Below are 27,561 nucleotides of genomic sequence, written 5' to 3'. Positions count from 1 at the left end.
CGGCATTCCACAGGAAATTTAGCAGAGCATAAGAAATAAATCTATTCCTGTGTGAACCCGCACCAGTTCTGTGACACTATTAAGATACATCCTCAAAGTCTGCTAAATCCAAGGGTAAATACCATTATTATTTCTCAACTTTTATTAAAGCATTTTACTATTGAGTCACCATGTAGGTGAAACAAAATTGCAAGTCGATTTTAAACACCCTGACAGTGCTAATGGAAACAAGTCATGCATTCAAGCTGTAAAGGAGAATGAGCCTCAACTGGGGATCAGTTGCCACAAAAAAAAAAAAGACTACTGGCATCTGTAAGTGCGAACAGTCAAAACAATTCATACTTGCAGGACTATCACACTGCATAGTTGCAGTGAAAACTCACTCTATTTGTTCCTTTTGAACCCTACCTGAATGTACCTAATTACTCTGATGATAAGACCTAACAAACAAGGGCTAATCCAAAAGTTGCTTATACAGAGTGATTTGACATAGTTCAATAAACTCTACAGACCAAATCAAATGAGGAGGAGGAATGGATTATGGTGAGAGCAGAAGGTGAAGAAAAGAAGCTAATAACAGAGAAATAAAACCATTTAATAAGAAGGCAATATAAAAATAAAATCCTTTCCTTTCTCCCTTCCTTACAGTGAAATGCATTCAACACTATAATTCTTCCCATCTGTTCTAGGGTCCAAACTCTCCATATTTCACAGTTGAGACAAATTAGCATTTTCTGCTCCAGGCATCAGCCTCAGCCATTGTTTGGGGTTCCTTCTTCATTGCCAGAATTATCTACATTTCTGTCCTGTACACATATTCAAGTGCCACGGAGCCAGACTTCTATGAGCTTTAAGATTCTTTCAGAGCTGTACCCAACCTCTCACATCTCAGAAAGGGAAAGTTCAGCACCTGAGTTATAAATTGCACATCTTGTATTCTCTGAATGGTCTTTTTTAACAAACTACCAAAGGCCAGTTTGAAACATTATCGCCTTCCCCTTGTGATTAGAATGATTAGCTGTAGTATGGAGCAACACACTGCAATCAAAGGAAAATCAGGGAGAAATCCACTCCCCAAAGTTGAAAGCATCATAGCACAATACCGGGACGCATGCGGCATGACACACAGCCTCACCAGTCTCAGGCTGCTAGTGCCATGTGAGTCCGCTAGGTTTCCTCACAGTTGAATTCTAATTAAAATATTTAACCTTTAAAATATGAAATTCATTTGAGAATCACCTCACTAAGCTCTGTTTATGTAAGTGACATAGCCCAAGGGAGGTAGAAGATGACAGGCCAGACAGCGTCTACAGGTGTAAAAGCTTTTTGTGGGGTGGCACAGATCTACTGACCAGGAAGTTATAATTAATAAATCACTGCATGCAACAGCTAAGTAATCAAGCAGGTACGCAATACATGATCTGGGGAAGGATACAAGCAACATTTCCTCTCTTTTTTTTTTTCCTCTCTCTTTTTTGACAGGTATAAAATGAACAATGGACCTAGGTTTGAAAAGCATAGTTCTATCTACAAGCAATCACATTAAGAATCAAAATCACACCCTAAAATTTAACAATCTGTCTATATTTGAATTAGCAATCAGTTTCTAATTATGGGCAAATTTCTGTATCTAAATTATCAGTAGCTGAAATGGCAGTGAAACCACAGTGTAGGAATACAATGCACACTTTTGAAACAGGAAATCTCAAAGTTTACACATGGCGTAACAAAAAAATAAAATATCCACTGAACTGACTGGAGACTTTGCTTTGCTTGGAGCCCTGAAGACTGTTCAGCCTTCACAGCTGCTAGAGGCTCCACCAGAGCCTGCTACAAAATTTCACAGCCGGGATGAAATCTGTGTCCAGGTAGCTGAGTGCATTCTTACCCTGGGTGGCTTGTGAATAACCAAGAATTTGTCTGTTGTATGGCACGAATCCTGAACAGGAAAGAGAGAGCTGCTCTAATGCCTGGCCAAGAAAAGTTTATCCATCAGTAAGAGGGACTTGTTTTTTCTAAATTTCCTAACAATACAATAGTCCCCACAAATAAGGAAGAACATTAAGGAATCTTCTGAACAAGAAAAGCTTGTGTTAAAGATTTCCACAATTATCAATATAATTTCAACTAAAAATAAAGAAAACGACAGCTTTCTTGAACAATAACTCATCGTGAACAAGACTTACTTCATTTCTAATGTCATGATACTGCCAAAACTCAGTCTTTCAAAGAAGCTGAGTACCATGTTGCTGTGGCACATGTGCAGTAATTTGTTAAAGGTTTCATCCTAACTTTTTCCGGGGGTCATAGGCCAGGATAAGAGAAGTGACATGAATGCTGTTATTTCTGGAAATAAATTTAAAATTAATAAAGTTCTGTAAGAGCATGAGATTTGCATCCTCCAGAGAGCTTCAACCTCTTGTAGTTGTTGACATAGCTGGGTTTCAGGAAATACATAAATGTTAAGTGGTGAGTATACCCGGCTCCCACCTGACATTCTACTTCTACAATCACATCTTTGATTTCAAGGAAGAGATGAAACACATAACTTAGATATTCTCTTCTGAAAAATATCCCCATAGAAAGATAAATCCATTGTCCAGAGGCATAGAAAATTACTAGACATCAATGTCAACATATTTACCTGTGTGATTCATGATAATGAGCATGTCATTTGTACTCACTGTCACTATTGTCTCCATCAGCTCTGTGCTAGATAAACATTTGCAGAGGTAGCTGTTGATGTTTGTACTGTATATAATAAATTATTTTGCATTTATTTGATAAAAATTATTTTTCCTGGGTCCCAAATCATACTTTTTTGTCATCTTAAACTATAGACTTATGGGGAGGATTTGTTGCCGAGTTACATTTCACTAGAGATTGTATTTCCATCACAACAAAAATACTTTCTAAAAAACCTTACCCACCAACATTTTGGTCTCTAGAGAAAACAACAAAGAAAATCAGCACAATGTTGAAAATATGATTGTTGCATTTTAGAACTGAACCAGTTTGAAACTTTTGGTTACGTGCATTTGATTTTTACGTTGGATAACACACTATATTATTTTCATTAAAGTAGAATTCTCTTTTGCTTTGCATTTTAAAATGGTCTGGTTTAATTTCAATTCCAAATGTCAAATTTCTTTTTGAAATAGAAGATTGATCTTCTTTGCAGTTCAACTTCTCTAGAGGATTTCCTGAATAACAAATTAAGAATAAATGTTTTGACCCTCATTGTATTTTTTCCCACTATCCAAAATAGGTCCTGAATGTATAACAGCAGTCATTGGAAATGCTCTGGTTTTTTGAACAGAATAACTATCATCTGAGATTAGGAATGAGGGAGAGGGGACTGGGAACAGTTCTCCTGTGGCCTGACAATGCTTGTCAACGCCAAGAGGTCCGGCCCCAAGTCGCAGCTCCCACAGCTTCATCTCCCCTTTCTCCAGGCATCCTGCTCTGACTCAATAACTCCCTCTGCCCTTCTTTACCTCCCGCTTAGAGTTTCTATGCTGAATTGAAGATCAGTGACACAAAGATTAGAGGGAGGAGAGGGGGATGGGAAAGGCACAATATTTTGCTCCAAAGGCATCCTCTGTGGACTTGCATACAGATAGAGATGACAATGGAATCAAGGTAGAGGGAAAGGAGATTTTATATAGGAGAATAAGTGCATATGGAGACATACACACATGCATGTTGTACACTGTAGTGATATTTTAAAATGGAACACCCCAGAGGGTAGATCTGTATGGATACCAAAAAAAAAACCAAACAAGGAATAGGGCTATATCATCATCCTTTGATCAGAAATGAATTGCATACAAAGTTGAAGAACAGAAAATATGACCAGTGAAATGTATTAATAATGCAGTTCTTCAAATTGCCACCTACTCTCTAGGGAGGTATCATAAGAAGGCAAAGTACAGGCACTTAAAACTACTATTTCTTTGTGGAACTGGCTATGGAATATTTCTACGTGGATTAAAAATATATTTAAGACATGCTGCACATTGCCATAATCATTCTTGAATCCTTTCAGCTGTGAAAGGCTTCTGAGTTCAGTGCAGTCCTGCACAGATGCATAAGTGTGCCCCATACAGACTACCTTGCAGGATTGGAGCTGTATTTCTAAATATTACACAGCAAACTCTTTGAAGGCATAATTACACCTGAAACACTTGATCAGAATGTAATTGAGTTCCTCACCCTCAAATAAGAACTAATTTAAACCAGCATTCAAAACTCCACTTAAAAAAGGAGGACTTTGGAAAACAAAAATCCTAGTAAAAAACTTGTTAATAAAGGAATTGATGTACTGAGCTATAGCAAAATGTACATAGTCTTATAAAAGAGTTACTAAAGACTTGAACACCGTGAAACAAATGTGTAGGAACGACAAATGACATCAGACCAGGTGCAGAATTAGAGCTATATATTAAAGAACAGATGCGGCAAGAAGTTAAAATTTAACCCTATCAACAAGTGTCACAGAATTGAACTCTGTGTGTGATCATAGAGGATGATGGTTTTGGCCACTCAGCCACAACAGCAGCAAGGGAAATGAAATGCTACAGAAAGTTATAGAAACTGAAGAAGCAGAAAACATGATCATTTGAAATTTCAGATAGCCACATTTCAGACAGGTAAACAGCATCAAACAGAGACACTGAAAATGACCAACATGAACAACAAGCAGAGAACCCAAAGAAGAGAAGGGATGTTTGGTTTTATCTGGAAGTGTGCACCAGACCCAATTCCAGATAGGACTACAAATGACCGCCTTTGTAATCACGACCAAAATATGCTCTGATACACCTTTCTAAAAAAAGAAGACAAATAAATAACTAAACACAGAAGAAAAAAATAATATAAGAATGTTGATTTTTTTCTTTTAAATGAACACTATAAAAAGACAAGGTAGGTATTAAAAGCAGCATCCAAATTCTAAAAGCACACACTCTTTTTTTTTTAATGTCACATATATAACTGAAAGTAAACATACAGCTCTGATCCTAAAGTCTCTAAAAGCAAAAGCCAACATGATTCAATATCACAGTGAAGGAGACTGCAAGAAATTTTAATTCTTTTTTTCAGAAGAGTGATTCATGCTAAAATGAGAAAAACAAAAAGGATAAACTGTGGAAAATAGAACCACATAACAACAGACCAAAAGAGATTTCAAGGAGTAATACGCACTTCAGTTCCCTCCCACATACAATTTTCCTTTCATCGATACTAGAGAATTTTAGAATTTAGTATCACTGAGGCCAAATGCTTGGTTGGTTACCCTTTTCACAGGGTGTTCAAACTTCTTGTCTCTATTTCAAGGTTCCATGCAACCTGTCTATAAAGCTCTGCTTATTTTCATCTTACTTTTAAGATCTAAAACTCTTATCTTCTGAAGTGAAAAGCAATGTAGCTTCCTTTCTGATCATTCCTTTAAAGCTTTTCTTATCCTACTCAGCCTTTGATTACTGACCTCTCTGTGATTTCCACACAAAAATCAAGTTATTACTGTCATTTGGGGGGGCCATATCCTTTCAAATCTCATACCTCTTCATGTCAATAAAGCAACACTTGAGTACAGCATTGAAGCTTTGGCCATTATTCATCCTTTGTACTTTACCTCTGTGCAACTAAGTTGCAATATCTTTGGTCTCATTTTGCAAAGCCCATTTCCTTTATTATCATCATAAATTACATGAAAGACAATTTCACAGAGGAATTAGTGAAAACAGTTCAAGTAAAATGGAGAGTGACCTTACTACTCATTCAAAATTCAACCCAAATCTCTGCATAAAGACCTGAAAGTCTCATACGGCACCTTGCAAAGGTATGGGTCAATCAGAGCCTGTGTAACAGAACAATGTTTAACAGAGAGCACCAGGCAAGTTTTACCATGAAGGCTGATATCCAGGCCACAGGCAGTTCTGCTGAAAAAGTGCAGAAGCTACCGTATAATATGTAGATTTATTTGCCCTTTTTCCTGTAGGTTGTCAGGCACCGAATTTTATGTTCCACACTACCCTACTGCACACAGAAACTGCAAATGTGAAAGACCTTTACATTCTCACTTGCTGTTCTTTTAGCTGACGTGAAGACTTGTACAATCTAATAAGTGAATTAATTCTTCTTCCTTGAAATATTTTTTGCTCTCTCCCTTTTTAAAACACAGTTGCAACTACAGATTTCACCTAAAATACAGTGGAAAGGTATCAAAAGTTCATGAACAAGTTTCTTCTGATTTAATTTCAACATAATTTTGCAGAAGAGTTAAAATGATACATATCCAGTCTGATTAAAAAATAAAAGCAATGAGTTCCAGGAATTAAACCCCTGAATGTGTGTGCTATCAGTAAATAATGAGCAATTTATAGAGCAAATTTAGACTCCTTTTCTCTTTCCAAATTCTCTGAAAGCCATTTGTAATCTTATGTTTATTATTTATTTGGAATTACTAATTACAAAGCCAATGGTTAATTTGTGGTCTGTACATTGTTCTTTCTGGATAGTTTTTTATCTAGAATTTGAGGAATGGTACATACTTTTAACTAAGACGCAGAACACATGACGGCCTTTTTGTCTCTTAGTCATACTATTCAATTTTGCAAATTGCTTTTCTCTACTGTGGCCTTTGGCAGATGCTAACATTTCTGTCCAAAATGTTAAAAAGAAAAATCTATTATTCTAGTAATCTATACACGTGGACTGTTTGTTATATTTTCAGATTTTATATGTAATGTATTTTGCAAGAAGGTTCAGTGAATTGCAGAGCTTATTCTATCACTCTCTGAGCCAACATTACAATTTTTGTAAAACTGCCACTTCTTGAGTCTCAAGCTCTTTTTCAAAATTTAAAAGGAATAAAATGAATTTGTTTCTTGTTTGCTGTAGTTTCAAAAGTCACAGGAAGATACAATTTAAAATGTTACCTTGAAGTGCTTCTGGTGCTGGAAATTATTTGTTCATTTCAAGACGGGAGAATAATTGTTGATCTATCTGAGAGTCTCTGAAGAACTGCTCTTTCAAGGGTACAACTCAGGAAAAAGTCTACCAATACTCAGAATTGAACACTGAAAGTGAAAAAGCACCCTTATTTTCTAAGCTAAACAAAGCTTGCATGGCACTTAAATTCCACTGGCCTCCTCTGAACAAGTTTATGGCATGTGCAAATGCCAGCTAGTTTTTCTTCTTCTTTGCTTGAAAGAATAAAACAGGAACAGAACTGTTCAAAAGAAAAAAAAAAAAAAAACAACTGAAAAATGCAATTTCTGACCCAAAGAGTTTATACTTCAGCACAAGGAAAAGCAGGGAACAGATGGGAAGAAAGGGAAAACTGAACAGCGTGGTAGACCATGGCCTCAGCACACCACCTGCCCCGTGACTGCAGAGCTTTAGAAAGCATTTGGGTCTAATTATTTTCTGGGGTCAGGTGGAATGTATGTAGTGCATAGACCTTCCCTTTCACTGTCTTGAATTTTAACTAAGACAGTAACAAATCAACTAAGATCATCCTTGACTGCCAAAATTTCAGCAAATGCTGGAGATACAGTAGAAAAAACCCACAGCATTAATCACCCATTATTTACTGTTATAGTTGAAGATACCACTAATGGAAGCACACCTTATCCCCCAGTATCACTTCAACAAATTGAAAGCAACTTATTTTCCACAGTGTACGTGGCACGCGAGATCGCAATACCAGCTGCTTTTGCCTCAGTGACAGATCACGTACATTATGTAGATTCATCAAAGATTTTAAAGCCTTAATTTGTCTGTCTCCTGGGATTATCTCATCACAGAATAAAAGGATCTTGGCCAGAATAATTAAATATTTCATTTTAAAACAAAGCCTAAATATAAACCTGAAATATAAACCTTCGTCAACAAGTCCCTTTGAAATATTTTGCATAATTCAACAGGATATTGCATCCTGAAAATCTATGGTATTATCAATAGCAAAATAGTCGCATACCGAGATCTGAGGAATAGTTGCTGATAATCTATGTACAGAGGACTACCATGTATTACCTTCCCTTTTGTTTCTATCTGTGAAAATACCTGTAAGGATGCTAAATTACCCCTAAACATTTAAGTAATATACTCATAACTAATACAAGCAAATATTAGAGTTATCACCAGGAACTTGCATGAACTGTGAAGGCAGATTGTTATGTTGAGAAGATGGTGATCCACACAACCATGGAATGGGATTCATTTCACTTGACTTCAGCCATCTAAATATGGGGCACCTGATCCAAATTAGTCATCTAGGTCTATTTGCAGTCCATAAAGAAAGACAGGCTTCCTCACAGGGTAAGTCATACCAGTCTAAGCAGCTTAATAAGACATGTGGAGGTGGCCTGACAGAAGCTAAAGAATTAAGTAAATCCTGCCTCATGAGCTCCACCCAAGGGCAAACCTGCAAAACCTGAACATGTACTCGTCCAGAGCTAGAATGTGGGTCAAAATCATTATGCCCAGCCATGCAGTTAAACCAGTGTAAATTCAACGTAACAAATATACCTCTCCTCCCCTGTACTCCGATTTTACCACAAATCGGGGACACTTGTGCTTCTACCTGACCTTTCATAAGAACCCTCCATACAAAAACACCTATCTCAAATATTGGATACAAGTAATATTTTGGAAATATTGAACTATAATTGGTACATTTAATGGATACACTTATCCACTAAAAGCCAAATTCTGACCTCCTTTTCTACACTGATTTATACTACAGCCCATTATGTATGCCCCATTGATTTTGCTGGGTCTATTTCTGCAATAAAATTCTACTCGGTAGATTAAAACACATCTGCATCTGTTTACAGATGACCAGTCTGAACTCCCTTCCACAAAAGGTGAACAATTACTTATAAACTAGGGGCATTTCACAGGTGAATAATTATTCAATGTATTGAAAATGATCATGCTCTAAAAGCAAAGATTCAACAGTCAACTTGGCTCCTGCTTATCATGCTGCAAATCTGACTACTGTGGTTTTTACATGTACTTACACAAAACAGCAATAGACATTTTAGAAATATAAATAAAAAGTCAAAAATCATTCTGCAACGTGTTTATAAGCTACTTTTCAAAAGAGAATCAAGAAAACGGCAAACAGCAAAAGAAGAGAAAGAATAAGAATTGCCTTTTTGACCTCATGCCTAAACATACTGGTCACAAAACTCGACTCACACAAAGAGGGAGAGCATACGCTTCTTTCTGTGTGCTCAAAAACAGTCCCTCCTGAGCCTTAGTGCCTTTTGGGAACTGTGGTACAACTTACTATGTGTCTTAACTGCATCTGTGCTAATTTTTTTTTAAACTTTGTGTAGGTCTCTTTAGGAGTGATTTTATGGTAATGGAACCATTACTCAAACTAAATAGCAATGCACTGCACCTCTGCAAGATTCACATTCTGCTACTAAAATTTTCAATTTGTTCTATAATTTTTTCAGAATGTGGCTCCATACACACATGAGGAAATCTACTTCTTTCTATTAATATTTCTACATGCAATTGTATTTTTGAAGAGGTTAGTTAAGAGAAAAAAATTAAATAATGTAAAGTTCCTAGGTATGCCTGACGTCTATTATACTGCACTGTGATTTTTTTTTTTTCAGTGAAACAAATAGTTCAGTTTGATACAGCAAATTGAAATTAGACTAATTTACACAGGTCTCTATATGCTTTTGGGAACTCTTCCATCTTTATTTTTAGCAGCGCAGTCAGTCATTATAGGCAGTTAAAGGCTGATTAGGTTTGCAGAGTAGTTAAAATGCTAACCATACAAAACAGGGCAAGAGACTACTTCTGTAGGGATGTGCATGAAGGAGCTTTTTTAATTGACATTTTTGTTGAGGTTTTATTGAAAGGCCACATTTTGTTGTTCAACGACTGCAAATACTATGATAAATGCATGCCTTGAAGGGATACTATGGGGAAAATTCGGAACAAATCTCAATGGAACTGGATCTTCTTATGTCAGATTTGAATTTGAGGCTACGATTGCACACATTAAAACGTGATACAGTAAGCAACTTTACTTCATGTTAGATTTCTATCTGTTTATGTATGTAAACACAAGTATCTACATGTGTACGCACATATATATGTAAAGAGGACTTCTTCAGAATTTGTTAGAATGAAATCAAATATTAACACTCTGCGAGCTTAATGGAAGCAAATCTGAGTATATTTAATTTAATTCTTACTTTTCTCCCTTAGCTTTTCATCATTAATACCGCTTTCTTTTTCTGTCACTGTGGTTTGGTCTCCTGAGAGTGATGTTGCATATTTTCAGCCCCACAATTCAACGCAATTTTTAAAGAGGACTCTGGGATATCTTTGTTTCATTTTCAAATCTCTCTATTCATACTTTTCTACATGTCTTAAGAAACACAAGGTCTAAAAACTTACCTTAAGGTGGGACTGACAATTAATAACTCAACAACCAAGAGCTGAAGTTAACAACACAATACCAGGAATATATCTGGTCAGTCCACAATGTTTCTAAGTAATGCTAAATCTTCAGCTTCCACAAACTTGGCCCAACAATTGAGTCAAGCAGGAAGGTGAGTGTATGGGAAAATTCTCCAGGATGTTATATTTAAAGCAGAGCAAGAGGCATACCGTCTCTGCCATCTCCCACAACAACGATGCAAGCCCTTGCTCTTGAAGAATGTAGGTAAGCAAAGGATGAATGCTGTCTCTGTCTTTACTTTTTTCTGCTGGGGCACAGGAAAGAGTTAAAAGCTTCTCTTCTCACTTCTCATTCCCACAAAGAGATTCCAGTGCTAAAGGAAGGCTGTTGAAGATCCCTGAAAGATTCATGTCTCACTAAAGATCTTTTTATTGAATATAGAAAACCTGCACCTTGAATAAATATGTAAATATGTAAGTATGTAGTAAGACTTCTTGTAACCTCTACAGACAGTTCAATCCTTGCAGTGCTCCATTCTTTTCTGTTTTGTTGTAGTAAGACAAACAACTTTTCTCTGCAGATGCCTTTCCCATTCCCCAATTAGAAAAAGTATAAGGGTATTCATTGAATAATTTTTTCATGTTTATTCAGTTAATGGCCTAATTTGATTATTATTTTTTTTTAGTTCCAGAAAGGTCAGAACAAAAAAGTCTCTAATATTTTTCAATGAACTATTTTAATCTTGATGTTTTGATCAATGCACAGTCACATTCAGAAACACATAGAGCTAGTTGCAAACCAATAGGGGCAAAGCAATTACTTTTTCAAAGTTTTGGCGAATCATTGCTTTCTGTAAATTGGCAAAAATCAGAAAGAAAATGATCAGGCAAACTCCAGAGAAAGTTATTATTTTATGTATCTCCAAAGCACAAATTATTTTAGGAATAAGAAGCAATGCCAACCACAAACAAACAGTATTTTTAAACAGTATTAAAATAGCAGTTTTCTTTAAATAAATTGTTTAAGCCATTACAACACTAGACTATAATAATCAGTAATGTATAAGAACAGGAGGTATGTATAAGGAGGTAATAACATTTATGCCCTTTCGTAATTCTTAACCTTGAAAGACAGGAAACTGCTTTCAGGAGTTTCCATGCTAAAAAGAATGTTGATTTTACATGAAAAAGAAAAGAGAAACATTCTTTGCTATGAAACATTTTCTAGTATCTTTGTAGGAAAAAAAAAGCTTGAAATTGGATTAGATTGGTAGCATCCTGACTGCAGGTAGTAAAAATCTAAAGCTATGAACAGATAACTTGACTAAATAGGGAACAGGGATATCTGTTTTGTTGTTGTTAGGAATTACAAATGTCATATGAGAAAAAGATTCAAGTACCTCCTAGCTAAGATAAACAGGAATGCCTAACAAAACACATCTCAAAACTGAGAAAACTTTTACCTATCAATTTGCCTTTTAATATCTTTGGAGAGGAAGATTTTCAGATTATAGTTGTATCTCAAACTTTTGGATTTCTTTCAGTGTATCAGTGGATATTGACACAATATATGAATTGGACTGGTGGGCAAAAGACAAAGAGGATCTTATTATCTGCAGTGCCCAGGTAAAATATGGGAAAATTGGCATAAATGGTGTTTATAAGTTCAGTCTTCAAGTCCTGAACTAGAAATGAGAATACATTCCTTTTAAGTATTGAGCTAAAATTTAGGACTGAGAAAGTACACAAAAAGTTTCAAAGAAAACCAGCGACTGGGATAGGCCAAGGATCAGTGCCTTCAATATGAAGTTATAAAAAATTGAACATAACAGCTCCTATATTCTTATTGAAATTTGGGGGTTCATTCATTTCTTTCATCTACCACCATTATTTCAGGGCACACTTGGCCATGAAGTAACATCTTTGGCCTTTCAGGGGAAAGCTATATTCACAGATGGGATATTCTCCTCTTTAATCTTTAGCAGATGAAGAAGATCACGGCAGGCTGACTCGTCTGCTTTCAGGGCTGTGGTATGAAGAACCAGCCAGGATTTTATTGCTGCCTCTCTTTTGTGCATGGGAGGCCACGACAAATGAACTGGGGTGGGTCAAGATGCTTTTTGTGATTCTCTTGGTCTAGACTTGGGGTTGGGGGGGAGGAGGGGAAATTCACACATTCTCCTTAAATCACAAGAGGTTTATTTTGAACTTCCACACTCATCTCTTGATTCATTTTACTTAAAATGAACACATTTTGTTGGTGTTCTTTTTATCCAACTCTTTAAATTTGAGTAAGGTAAGCATAGTGATCATGATGAATCACCATCTTCTTTCAGGTCTGCTGTTGTCCAAGTGTCTTTTCTATTGTAGTAAGCCACCTTTAAGTGGTTTTAGTCAAGGGTCCTATCACTCGTAGGTACTCTTACTTGTAGAAGAATTTATAGCTTTTTCCCCTGCAGGTGAAAATGCCTGTGCAACCTTCATATGAGACTGCCCACATCTTAATCCCATCCCTTGATACTATGTTAACTTAATCTGTGCAGAAAATATGGGGTTTTTCTGTTTTCAGGCACAGAGACCATACCACATTTTTGTTTCATAAAGTATACAGATATCCATTTCAAACAGCAAATTACTTTGAATCTATCAAGGCATGGCCTATGCATTTTATGCACTATTTTTCATTTGGTAATTCAATTTGACAGATGTGATGAGGCTGAAACAAGTCATACAACCATCTGTGGTAACATTTAGAGCTTCCCAAACTACAGCACATACACCACTCATTCCACCTGAAGAACTTCAAAAATGCATCTATTTTCCACTTAAAATAGTAAAAACAAAATAATCCTTTCCCAGACGTGGGTAACTACCCAGCCATGACTTACTGCTGAATGAATCAAGGCCAAGGAGTAAAGGATTAGAGTAATGAGCTATCATTTAGCTCAGTGAGGAACTGAATATCCTCCTTTTCTTTGTGGAGTACGCGGTAAAAGGCAGAAAACAAGGCGCTGTTGTTGAAATGAGAGAGTGCACACATGGCTTCCATATTTCTGTGTGAGATATATCTGTGCATTGTGAAGCCCAGTGCAGTAAGTCTTTGAATCGATGGCACTATACACACACAATAAATCTGATGGTTCAGGAAGCGCAGGATTAACAGCGCATGTGGATGGAAACTGCACGGTTCATCTGTCTGACAAACCCAGGAGAAGGGTGGTGCTGGTGTGCAGCTTTTGTTTGCAGAAAGTTTGGAAGCACACCCCCCTAACAACAGCTGCATGACGGTGTCACCAGGCAGCCAGAAAACTTGGAACAGCACGAGAAGTTCATGTTCCATGTGGAAAATAGTTGGTGAAAGCAAACACTGGTAGGGAAATCAATGCACATGGGTGACTTACGTAAGCAGCGCAGAACACTGGGTATTACTGCTGCCACTAGTCGCATAGATGGTGGTTGCTACCAATGCTGCTAGGGGTGGTGGCAGTAATTAAGCAAATGACACTGGGAGCCCTGACATTAGGAAAAACTACCTGTACAAAAAGTAACATGAACAGTCTGCTGTAATCACAGGATCCTAAAGGTAACAATCTTTAGTCTTCTGTGAGTGAGCCTTTAAAACCTTGTAACCAGTAAACCCTGCAAGGAACAACAAAAAGCCAACATCTCATAGGTGAGATGAAACTCAGATCTACTGATGCGACTGCTGTATTACCTGTCGTGACAATTGTGGCTGGGTATGATGCCTGAGCAAGCAGGTTTGAGAACACCAGTGCCAGTTATATAGAGTTTTTGCTCAAACTTCACAGAGACTTTCAGCTTTATAGTATGATAAAGAAACCTAGAGTTCCTTTTGACATGAGGACAAGTAAAAAGGACATATTGATTTGATTTTTATTTCATCCTCAAACACAGTTTGTAAACTAAATAAGGAGTTCATGACTTGATCTATCATCAAGACCTCATTAGTTTAAACAGAAATTTAATTTTCTCTGTATAAGCTTCAGAGATAACAATATGAGAATTACTGTGATGTGCCTGTTCCCTAAAAAAATTGTATTGACAACTATAGATGAGGTGAGAGAGGAGGTCATTGAAAACATGAATGGAATTGAACCACAGCCACAGGTCTTTAACAAAATCTGTACCATCGTTGGATCTGTGCAAATTAGCTACTAACTTCTCAAACATTGCCCATGAATTTTTTGTTCAGGTTTGAGAAAAAATGTCATACTTTTCTTACAACACAATAATTTGTATTGGAGAATTGAAGGCGGCCAGAAAACGGATGAAAAGAAAGAAGTTCTGTTCCTGCACTCCATTGAACAACTTACAGATAATGTTTTACTTTCACAGTTACCTGTGCATTTCTTGATATTGCTATTTCTTTTTCCGTGGGATCCTAACTTGCATCCAAAGTTCTCCTCCCAAAATTCTGCAAACCATACATTTCTTCGATTGTTAGCAAGTGTTCGGCTCCGAAAATATCTATCAAATCCTACATTTAAAAGAAGTGAAAGAAGCATTAAAATATTATACAGTATAAAAATAGTAATGTAAATACAATAATAAACTTTGTATAAACATCAGAACAAGAAAAAGCTTGAGTTAAAACCTACTATAATAAGATATTTTATGAGCATAGTGGTATCTAAGGATTAAAAAATAGTATATTTTTTATTATCCCATATTTGCTGTAGAATAAGATTTTTTTTAAATACAGCAGTTAAAGAGTCTCTAAAGCTCCTGCAGAATTCTATAATTTAAAAAATGCAATACAGACAGTTAGGGAAATTTTTAACACACAGATATCCCAAATAAAGAATTGGGTACCTACAAGAAATTCTATAATCACTACTTAGTCAAAGACTGTGACCCAAACAAATATCATTTCAAGGCCATTTGAAATCACCAGGTACCTCCCTGTTGAACCGGAGGGCTTCCAGGATGCCTAAAATTCTGCTTCTATTTATATGTTTAATGACCCTAGTTAAGAAACTAAAGATTTCTACTGAGACCTGGTCAGATTTGGCACCAGCCTTATCCCTACAACCCAACAGCCATAATGAAATCATGACTAACACATACCATCTGGATTAAGCTCTTTACAAATGTTTCCATGTGGCTGAATTCTCCAAGTAGCATCAATAGTGCTCAGTTTTTCTAGTTGTTTACTAGTTTAGAGCACTTACCCAGACAGTAAGAGATGTTACTATGTCCAGTACCATCCCAGGAATAAGCTGATTCAAACTAACAGCTTCCACTTCATCCACCAAGTCAGAAAATGTTAATATAGTGGCTTTTTAAAGTAAGCTTAGGAAAGAAAAGCAGAGCTTAGATGGATCTCCTCCCAGGAGAATGTGTTAAATTATCATCCATTTGATACTCTCCTTTTTTGTCCCAAAGAACCACCAGGCTATGGGTAAGAAGCTCTCCACCACATTTGCTCTAGTTATTAGACAATTATAAGACTGCCTAATTGCAGATTCAGCATCTCCTCATCTCAATAGAGACATTAAATAAATATTGGATCAGGCCAACTCAAGTTTTCCCTGATTTCCCTGTAATCAAGGACTATGTGATTTTTTAATTGCTTTTTTAAGAGCGCCAGGGTGCTTGAACATTGTCAGAAAATGAGGGGTTTGTGCCATGTGCATTCCTACCATCTATTGATGTTCTTTTGGGCAGAATGGTTACTGCTCCTTCTGCAATCTCCTCCTGCTGCTGAACTGGTGAAATTTTTGACCCCCAACTATCTGAGCCAATCCAGAGGAAATGTCCAGATTGATTAGCTTTTTTGGCTGCTTCCAGTATTCGCCTGCAAATAAACAACAAACAGCCAATTAAACAAATTCCATTTACAAAGAACTTGAGAATCCCTAGCATTAATTCTGGCTATGCATAAGTAGGCTCTCACTAACCAATTAGTCAATAGTTTTCACAGTCTAAAGCAAATTCAACAACAGCTGTAGTGAACTCAAGATACAGTACCATACAAGTTAATTTGTTTCATCTTTAGCCATGTTTTTCTAGAATTCTTATTGGTTTCTTCCTTTTCAGTCACCAAATAACAACCTACTGGAGCTGCACTCTTAGGAACTGGGAACAGGTTAGATCTCCACAGAATAAAGGACCAGCCCACTATACAGTTGCAACTCAATTTCTTATCACCAGAGTTCCAAGAATTTTTTCAAGGGATTAAATCTGAAACCTCCTGTGTTGCTCTATTCTGCGTCAGCCAATTGAGCACCTCTGTGAAGAGAGAATGTCTTTAACACACAAAATTAGGAAATAGGCACCTAATATCATCTTCATTCGCAAACATGATCACTGCTCGAGCATTTGGAGTTTCCAACAAGCGCTTGATGATCTTTTCAAATTCTCCTGGTCTTGGTTCCCGAGGGATTTTGAGTGACTGAGCAATGCAAACACCTCCTAAGAAAAATTTAAAGGGAAAAAAAAGATAATTTTAGCACGTTAAATATCAACACTTCAGGTAATCCATGGTTCACCAGGCAGGCAAAGAAAACATGATGCTAATCTGCAATACAGCAACACAGACAAAAGTTACCTTATCTGTTTATTTTGAAATATGCACTGTACAAACTTAGGCACTCATACTGCATAAAAAAGTTCAACTCAGGTAGCTGTTACTTTATTTTTTTTATATATAAAATTTAAAACAACATCCTAGCCAGTGCCTCAAGCACTATACTCCAGCTCAGCTGGACAGAGTTCCACAGACCTACCCCAACCTATGGCAGCTGAGAACCCAGCCTTGCCACAGGATTGCGTTTAACCATGGAGCCATAATTTGACAGTTATCCTACGTTTGCAATGAGGCTCTTTGGTATCAGGTACTATCATACACTTCTCCTTTTTCAGCAGCGAGTATAAGGTTAACAATAAATGCTGTGGTTACAGAATCAAGTAGAGAACTTGAAATGTTCTTTTATGAACGAATACATACATATCACTTCTAATTGTTATTACGACATTCTTAATTAAGTTGTCTTAATTATTTAAGAGGGTTTGGGTTGTCAGTGAATATTCTAAATTACTAATCAGCAAATGAACACAAACTCAGAGACGATATTTATATCTCTTCCTGACAGAAGGAGGAAAGTGCTTATTGAAACCTTTACATTTTACCTGTCCTGCAAATAGAGACAAATTCCTACAAAAATTCAGTGATTTCTAACGGTTTTCATATACCAGTTCAGGGGAATCTCTACTTCCCAGTTACAACACTGTGATCAATATTTGAACAGACAAGGAGAGAAATTCCTTGAGCCTGTTTCATGAAATATTTAGTCCAGATTGGCACCAACTTCCTATACCACAGATCATCTTTGTGTGACTGTTTGCTGATTTGTTTACTTTAATTATTTTTTCTTAAGAACCATTGCCTGATTCGCATTGTTACATCTAACTCCCACCAATATTTGCTGTTGCCTTTTACTCCCAAAATAAGAGCCTCTTATGGAGAATCTAATCATTAATAAAACCAGGAAATGAAGAAAATGAGAAAATGTTTATTTCTAACAAAAAGTGACATGTTACTAGGGAAAGGCAAAGCAAATGATAATGTTTGTATGTCTGCATCTAAATACTTCCACAGCAAAGATTGCCTTCAGCATGAGTGAGAATAAGAATGTGCTTTAAAAGAGCTTTTCTATTTTTAATGAATGCCAGTATTTATTTTCTCATGTATAAATCATTCAGGGCATATACATACCTCCATATTAAAGGTAATTAGACAACTAAAGTCATAGTTAGATAGCTATGTTGTAGATGGAGAGGCTCTCCAACTTTCTCAACAGTTTTGTCAGACCTATCAAAGTATGAACCTTATGTTTTTCCTAAGTACTTTACAAATTAGGTTGATATACACTGTCAGTGACAGGATTTGAACAAAAACAGGTGTCCAGCCAGATGCAGTTTGGGATGCAGAGCTACATGAAGAAATTTCAAAGTTCGCTTGTGTTAGCTGTCTTAAGCTGAATGTATTTAATCTTTAAGCAAAACAAACAAAATAAAGGTATTTATGAAGCCTTTTTTATTTCTTTTACTCATATGTAATATTTAGAAGATCCTGAGGATTCATTATCAGATTTTGTTCTGCCTCTGTAGAATCTCATTGACATCAACAGTTCTCTGCAGAGGCAGATCCTAAGTTGGAATCAAGTTTAGACATGGCATAATGAAGCATGGAATTATCAACTGACAGTATAAGAATAACAGCTTGCAAATGAAATCAGCCAGTTTTAGTCACAGGCAAACATACCACCTTTTTTAGCTATGCATCAATTTTTGGGGAAGTTACATTATTATTTTATTAGATGGAGAGATGCATACTATCATATAGATTTATCCCACATTCTTTTTTGCTTTATATGAAAGACATAATATTTGCAAATCAGAACATCTGCCATTTCTAACAAAAATTGTTTGTACACATTTCTTTACCATCTATAAATAGTATGAAGACATAACATAAATAATTTAGTCTTATCTGCTTTAAAATGAAATAGAGTGCCTTTCTCTGGCAACACATTTCTTCACGTTTTTATGAACAGCCTGGCTCCCCATGACGGACAGCTAATTTGCCAATAACAACAGATGAGCCCATATAGCAGGTCACCCTCATATTCACCAGATATCTTTGACAATCTAGTAATGAAAAGATGGACACTGTACTATGAAAAGCTTTAGCCAGTTTTCTAAAGTGATATTAAGCTATTGTGATAGACACTCAAAAAGCCCTTTACTGCAAACTCTTTCTCAAGTAACAGGTCTGAAATGTAAGAGAAATATTTAGCAGTCATCCTGTAAATTTAACAAACAGCAATTCATTGTTAAAAAGGAAAAAAAAAACCCTGAAAAACTGTGCCAAGCTTTCAACTGTCCCCAAAGTCATTCGGGCAGAAAAAGTAAAACAGATCCTAAAAAATGACATAAAGAAATAGATTGTTACATCATAAATTTTGAGAGTACATTTTCCAACCATTTCTATTCATGCAATGACCCTTAGGAAAAAAAAAAAAATTTCCACAGAAAACTCAAATGCAAATGTTACAAAATGTGTACATATAATACACTATATACAGCCATCTACATTCCGTGTGGAAGGGACATCAAGCAATGAAAAACTGCACTCTCTAAAAAAGCTATTTTCAGTCAAGATGGTGTAGAAGAAACACCATTCCATCATTGCAGCAGCAAGTTCAGTCATGACGGTACTGTACATCTTAGCATCTCTACATTGAAGAATGTGTTAAGTGCTAACAGGAACAAAATAAAATGCAATTCAGCCTTGTTGCTACATTTATAATGAATTGTGTAAGCTATCTCCAATGCACAAAACACTTTGTGTACACCCTTATCTTTATATTGCATATACAGCTGTTGTTCAAACAAATAACAGAGTATCAATTTTCAGTTAATGATGAAATGCTAGATCCACAAAGGTACTTACCACATTACGGTGTCTAACCTCTCAGCACCCCGCTGCCTTTGAAATCTACAGCCTGGGCTAAGTGCCCAGACACAGAGAGAGATGAGTGTCTAGGAAAAGGATTCATTGGAGCCAGAAAACTGAATAAGGAATAATTATTCCTCAAAAAAAAAAAAAAAAGCTAGCAGAGGTACTAAAAGGACAGGTTTTAAGGCAAGCAGTTAGGATAATCTTATGAAGTGTGAAAAAAGACAGAGTTCCCAAATCAAGATGAAAGAGGGTTTGAGAACAGATGTCTCGTACATGGTACCAATGGATTTACCATTTGCTGCTGAGGTGCCAAAGGGCAGATGGTTCAGACACCTAATGCCCCTGGAGGATTTATGGCTGTGAATCATAAGAACAAATAGTGTCTATGTGTTTTGCCCTGTCAGCATTTCTGACTGATTTGGCATGATGACCGATTGTCCCCTGTTACTGGTTTCTAAAATGTTTGCTATCCTTCTTTGTCTAAATTTTCCTTTGCTAAAATTATGATTAATCTAACTTTTGTACAAGGAAATGAGAGCTAACCATCTTCTTACCAAAAAGGAAATGTGTTCAAAACCGGTCAATTAATAGGACTTATGAACGGGCAACAGACAGACTGACTTCAGGTAGCTCAACTAGGAACAGATAGCAATAATTGTACCCTGTCCTATTGTACCTATTCCCTAATTTATACATGACAGAGGAAATTAAATTAAGGGTTTGCACCTGTCACACATTTTAAAGACATTAAGATGGCACTGCTGGAAAGAAGTTCTTTAACTACTCTGGGGGAAAAAAGAAAAAAGTCTTAGCACCAAACTGTGCTAAGCCTCTTTTGTCTGTCCTCAGATCTGTAAAACTAAGGTTGTACCCAGTCATCCCAGAACTTAATTTGAGGAATAAAACAATTAATACAAACTGCACTGTGCCAGTGATGATAAGTATCCATTTGTCTTCTGCCTAACAGCTATCAAGTGTGATATCCAGCACCTGGGGACAGGGAACGATGAAGGGAAGGAGAGCAGAGGTGGGAGCTGGAAATTAGGCTCACGGCAGGCACTGCCCCACTCATGACCAGGGGCTCAGTCCAGCAGCTCTGCACCATGGTTAGCAGCTGGTAACTCATGTGCATTTAAAATTAGGACATACTCAGTCCTGATCTGCAATAATATGTTTTTGAGTTGTTTTCTCCATTGTGATAAAAATCACATCTTAAACAAATTGTTCCATGCTAGGCTTGGCTTGCTTACAGGTGCTCTGTATAACACAGCTTATGAGAAATAAGTTATCACCAAACAAAAAACTGGTAGATTTTGAAGATATTGTCATTAAGCTGGATCAGTGAGCTTTTCCCTTTCTTTTTGTGCTTTTACAGCAATGAGTCTACCAAAAAAAGAATAAAACAAACGGGAAATGTAGTACCTGCATCATTTTGGTGGTTAAACTTATGGTGATTTGATAATGATAAATATTCATTCTAGCTCTCAGGGGTTCTGAAGTCACAAGATGGCATGCTAATTGTAAACCATTAAATGCTCAAGTATGCGGAGGTGGGTGTCAGAAGAAGTGATGTTGAGTGTGTATTTGGAAAATAGCGAGCAGACTTGGTAGAAAACTTGCACTAACAAATGACTCTCCTGCAGCAAAGACTGAAAGATGAAGCTAAATATAAATACAAGGGCATGTTCTCTCCTACCCCAGAGAGGATCTAGCACTACATTATGGACCAACTAAGTAGGATACACAAGAAAGGGCACTCTCTTTGTATCAAAAAAGCTGAAGACAGTTTTCAGTACAAATATGTTTAGTGTTGGGACCACAACCATGCTACTCAGAACCAGTTTACCCCTAAACTATTTTATCTCCCCGTGTGTATACCTAGCCTTACCATTGTAAAAGGGGAAGGGATCAAGCTCTGTGCTTGCTTTGACAAGCTATCTATTTCTTAGCATAAGGAGGCATGCCTCACCTGACTCAGCACACATCATTGCAAGTCAATTATTTCATGGCAGCTTCATCACAAATCACATTGTTCCTGAAAAACCTCAAGACAAACAGCCAGCGCACATCTGCGACCCAGTCCTACCTGGCGGTACTTTCTCAGCTGCCTTCAAATATACAATTTCTTTTTTTTAAGATTAATTATATGTGACTGGTCACTAGGCCAAGAAAATTTTAATGCAGGCCTGTGGAATGTTTCCAAAAGACATTACAGAAATATATGGAGGCAGAGGAGTTATTCCAAGTAGGGGAACAGATGTCAGAGGCTCAGAAGAAGCCTCAGTAAGAAACTCTCCTGTGAGGCACACAGTGTGCTGTCACAGGCAGACACAGCCTCTGTCTGACAGGAGACTTCACACTTCTGACAGTATCACATGATGCAAGAGAACATGAGGAAAACCAGACAATTACATTTCTCCTCCTTTTCCAGTCCTTCCCTTGCTTACATTGAATGTCTAGAAAACCTAGATGCGGTTATATTGAAAGTCTGTTCCAATTGCCAGTTCAGCATGAAGATTGTTTGAGATATTAAAAACAAGATTCTCCACACTCAAGTTCCATTGACAAAAATCAGGATAGACTTGTGACTTAGTGAATCCATCAAGAACTTCCTTTTAAGCAGACAGTTTGTTATTTGATAAATTTAGATGCTAAGAAACCTGAATGTTAAAGCAAAATAAGGTAAGAGACTGTTCTGCCTGGGACTTTCGCTGATGCTGACAATCAGAAATTTTGGGGAATTATTATTTAAACCACAACCAACTTGCTGCCATCCTCTTGCGTATCCCTAGATGACCTTAATAATAATTTTCTAGAGCATGAGTCAACAGAGAGTGACACCTAGGAATATATAAGTTGAAGTTGAAGATCAAATTTCACAAGCAATAATTCTTCAAAATGTAAATGTCTCCTTAATGCCAAAGTACTGTAGGTGGGAGGTCTGAATGCAGCCGTGCTTTCGTTGCAGAGCTACCTTCACTTAACTACCCCAAGAAACCCTACGATCACCAACATGCCTATATGGACTTCAGGCTAGCTGAGCGTTTCGAATAAGAACCTGAGACTTCTGCCTCTCACTGAAGTCCATGCCATGGCATCTTCACTGTTATTCATGTCCAAACCTAGTTAAATAAAATCTCATTGCAGTATACCACCTTTGTTGCAGTCATCAACTAACTGCCAAACGGAAATATCCTAAACACTTGTGGCTTTTCGTTTCCTCGGAAGCTCACCAAATATCTCAGCAAACAATTCAGTTACTTTTGCAAAGACAGTTAATTCTTCAGCCAATAGCAGTGATACTTTTTGATATAAGGCAGTAGAAAGAGAAACATTTAAAAAAATAAATAATTTCAGTAATACTTTGCGCTGAATGGACAAAAGTGGCACCTAGTATCCAACACACTAAAACATACTGGAGGATGAGAGCTTTTGTTATAATCTTGTAACAGACAAAACCAGTCTGCGTTTTGAGCTCATACAGTGATGACTTTTTTTCCTTTATTTAAGTAAAAATGCATTTTCTTGAAATCCCTTCATATTTAGGACAAAGATGTTTTTAATGCACAAGCAGGTAGATGATGCTTTTTCACTAACACATCAGCTACAGTCATGAGCTTTTCTACTCAAAACTAACAGCTTTTAAGGGCTCAACATGTCACTGTCATTTATTTTAGTGTTTTAGAAAAGGCCTTTTGGCAAAGTTTTTTGTTGGGCCTTCCTTTTATTAATTCTTTTGAAAAAATAACTCAAAATTATAAGACACCAGTGAAACCATGAAAAAAAACCCAAAACATTCTGATAAGTACAATTCACCCATTCCATTTAAATCTGTTTTTTTTACATTGCTATATGTATTCACAGGCATACAGCCATGCATATTTCACGAACACATGCACTCACACATATACTTACATCATGGGCAAAGCAGATGTTAATTCTAAAATAGAAAAGGAAGAAAGAAAAAAAAACAGCTCTGGCTCCATATAAGACTACTGGCTATTGGCTTCAGTCATGAGAGTCTGTCTCTAAGGTGATATGAAGCAAGAGAGATCTGTTATTTTATGCTTCCATTCTGAACAGTTTTTTTGTTTTTCACCCCGGAAGAAACAGTTCCACATGTACAGCTACAGCTTCCATTAACACCAGTATCTGACGGAAGATAACTGCAAGGGTTATTCTCACCATCACCAAAACTATGGATGTGGGGGTTTTTTTAGATTTGAAAAAAAAAAAAAAAACCCACGAACAACACATTTTTCATCCTTTGACTTTTTAGTGCTATTTGTGTAAATGAAAGCCAACTTTCACAGTGTTGAAAGTGAGAGGCTAAAACAAAAATGTATATACATTAGAGATGTTTATGAATGGGTAAAAATCACATACCCAGAAAAAAAAAAGAAAAAAAAATCCTGAAAAGAATGAATTCTTAAGGTTGTGAGAGAGGGATTTTCCTCTCCATAGTGAATCACTGTATAACTAATTCATAAAGGACATGAGGTGCCCAGTCAAACTTCAAAAAAATCTGTGGCCAAAAGAATGTAATTGAAATTGGTCACATTTACTGGTCAGCTGCTGCAACGCTTTCACAGCAATGTCTTTTTTTATCATCACAGTGAGTACAAATATCTCTGTCTGGGGAAACATGGTTCTTCCTACTTGCAGATTTAGTACTTGCAAACACATAACATAGAAACAGAAATATAGTGCTTCTTTTCTGGGTTTTGGCTACTTGCCATGTATCATCTTTAATGAGGAAAGGAAGCCCTCTTTATTTTTGTTTGTTTTCTAAAGATCAGGAAAACTCAGGTTATGAAAAAAAAATTCATAAATGTCTAAATTCTAAAAGATTTTCTGGGGGGTTTTTGTTTTATTTTTTAAGTAAAATCAGTTCTACTTCACAACAAAGTAATAGTGTGAACCCAAACCCTGGCCTGTGGTTACCTAACATATTTTTCTCTGACAGTACATTTGCTTCAATATGGGCCTTATTCTTTCCTCCATTTCTCTAAAATTCACAGGCTTGAGTAGCAGTAAAGATTTGGGTTTGATGTTTTAGGGAGTTGAGATGCAAATGGCTACTTCAAAAAATTCTAGAGGTGGGTCAGGCATACAAATCGCCAGTTCACCTCCAAGTATAGTTACAATCCCTGATGTGTGTATTCAGCATCATGAAGATGACACAGGAGCTCATAGTACTCCTTATAACTATGTTTAGGCAGGAAAAGAAACCCCACCACAAGAAGGGCTGGATTTTGTAAAAACATTTCTATATAAATATAACCTTTCCTCTTTTAGGATAATTTGTTCCCTACAGGGATCTTCAGTTTAACATTTTTTTTTATTCCACTCCCCGCCCTGTTTATTTTAAATATTTTATCAGTAATATAAAAGACTGTTTTCAGTTAAGTTGTCCTGGATTGCCTTATTTTAATGGTAGGCTGATGTCCTATTTTCCCCTTGCATGCCTCTTACTGCTATCATGATGTTCAGAGATTTCCTTCAGTCACCTCCTTTGCCCTTAAACGCTGTACACAGGCAGCGGAACCTGACTTTTAATCATTCCTTCTAAGAAAAATACCAGCAGTGATTAATGTTCTCATTCTGAAGCTTTTTGGTCTGCTTTCATAAGTGAAGACATTCTTCTTCTTTGCAGTCATAAAATAACCACAGATTTCTTGTAGTCACTGGAATTTTAAAAAACAAAACAAAACAAAACAAAACAAAACTAATCCTTTCTGCTTTTTGCTGTCTTGCAGAATGTTGGTGGCAAAAGCAGTTATTTCCATCTTTCTTTATGTATTCCTTTAACCAAACAGCCTAGTATCAGGGAATTATTCTTAAAATTAGTCATATGTTGTTTAGCTTAGGTTCTCTGTGGTCATCAAATATTTATTTTCTCAGCATTTGAACTATCAAAATAGTTTGCATGTAAAGACTTACTTAACTTTAATGAAGATAACTCTGAGTTTGATTACTGATGTGTGAGCTTGCATGTGACGTTAAAAAAAATGTCTCAAATCTGAAGTAAAACCAAATACCTGTCAGCTAAGTTTTGTCTGAAACTGGGAAAAGGGAATTATCTGGTTTTCCCTACATGAAATTACAAGCCCAATTTTTTCATGAAAATCAAGAAGGGTTCACTTCTGATAGGGAGTCTTGTAGGTAAATCTAATCCCCAGAAAACAAATATAATATAGATTTTCCTATAGTCTCCTACAACAAAATCTTGCACACGGAGGTAATGGGTTTTACTGCATAAATTGTCCACATGGCATGCCTAAACTAAAGTTAAGCCCATGCTAACATTACTCGAGTGCTCGCTTGTGACCTTGTGCTCAAAAAGCCTAATCTGCTTTCCTGGAAATTGCCACCAGGAGCCACACTGACTTCAGCCATGCAGGAACAAGCTGAACTTCTCTTCCAAATCATGATTGTCTTACAGAGATGATGTCATATATGAGGAGCTCTGTTCATGGATTAGACTAAAAATGAAAAGATTTTCAAGCCCAAACAGACAGCTGTCATCATCTACCTTGGCCTCTTCCACACTTAAAATCAATCAGAATCTTTTTCAAAGGCCTAAGTTAGCTTAAGCAAAGGCAGTTTCATTAAAATTGAAATATTTTGCCCTTAACTTACAAAATTTTAAAGCATGAAAAGACATACTGGATTATTTTTTTCCTTTTATCTTAGCAATACCAAAAGCATTAAATTAAAATGTGATTTTTTTCTTTTGAATCTATCATTTTGAGGGGGTTTTAAGCTTTTTATTCAGTACAAGATGATGCAGAAACATTACTGAGACAAAAAGGTTAAACACTTGAGAAGTAAATATTTTATTTTCTCTATGGAAAAATTCAGTATTTGTTTTAACTTTTTTATATCAGAATTTGCAATTAAATTGAAATATAATTTCTGAGTGGTTCCATGTGCAGCAAGCCAAAGAATGTTACCCTATAATATCTGAAATCAGCTGACGTCCATCTGAGCTAAACTGTATTTAGATTAAAAAAATAAACATTTCAAGGTATGAAGGGTGTGCCACACCCCTGTAGAAGTTTCTCCAATGATTTATAATCCTCATTACTGAAAAAAAAAAAAATGTTCCTTTTCATAAGTTTAATGTTTCTAACTTCAGTTTACCCCAACTGGGTGTGATTATACCTTTTTAATCAAAAACAGAGATCCATCTCCCTCGTTTTTCCAAACACAACAACTTGCGTGCTATTAAGTTATGTGATTAAATTATAAGTTAAGTAACCTTCCGTCATACGAATTAGGAAGACTGAGTTTATCTAACTAGGTATCTAGATTGCAAGTTACATTTGCAGAATTCATATATCTGTTTTGATGTTAGTACCTAACTATATTTGTCTGACTTTAAAGTACTTTGAGAGCTGGACACTTGGGTAAGAACACCATTAGGATCTAAAAATACTAATGAACTTTATCTGCTGACTTCTTACCATTGAGGGTTATAAAATAAGAGGAGAATAAAGCTGTCTTGTATATTGCTTCAGGTCCTTATGTTCCTTTACACCAGTTGAAGATACAGTGATACTAAGGATCAGCAATACTTCTTTTATAACACAACAGTAAAATAAAGGAGTGAGTCAGTGAGTGAACAGGAGCCA

General features: G+C 36.4%; 1 protein-coding gene across 1 annotated transcript in view; it reads right to left on the bottom strand.

Moving 5' to 3' along the window:
* The window catches only part of GRM8 (glutamate receptor, metabotropic 8), a 347,214-nt gene that overhangs the window by 178,350 nt on the left and 141,303 nt on the right, over window positions 1-27,561 (bottom strand). Inside the window, exons 3-5 of the mRNA XM_009883656.1 lie at window positions 16,737-16,872; window positions 16,101-16,255; window positions 14,798-14,935 (exon numbers count right to left, since the gene is read on the bottom strand). Of these exons, the coding sequence (XP_009881958.1) occupies window positions 14,798-14,935; window positions 16,101-16,255; window positions 16,737-16,872 (429 nt within the window). The remainder of the gene's footprint in view (window positions 1-14,797; window positions 14,936-16,100; window positions 16,256-16,736; window positions 16,873-27,561) is intronic.

Source organism: Charadrius vociferus, unplaced genomic scaffold (assembly GCF_000708025.1).
Source record: "Charadrius vociferus isolate BGI_N301 unplaced genomic scaffold, ASM70802v2 scaffold43, whole genome shotgun sequence".
Taxonomy (NCBI): Eukaryota; Metazoa; Chordata; class Aves; order Charadriiformes; family Charadriidae; genus Charadrius; species Charadrius vociferus.
Note: the sequence above shows the minus strand (reverse complement) of the source record. Positions and strands in the feature narration are given on the sequence as shown.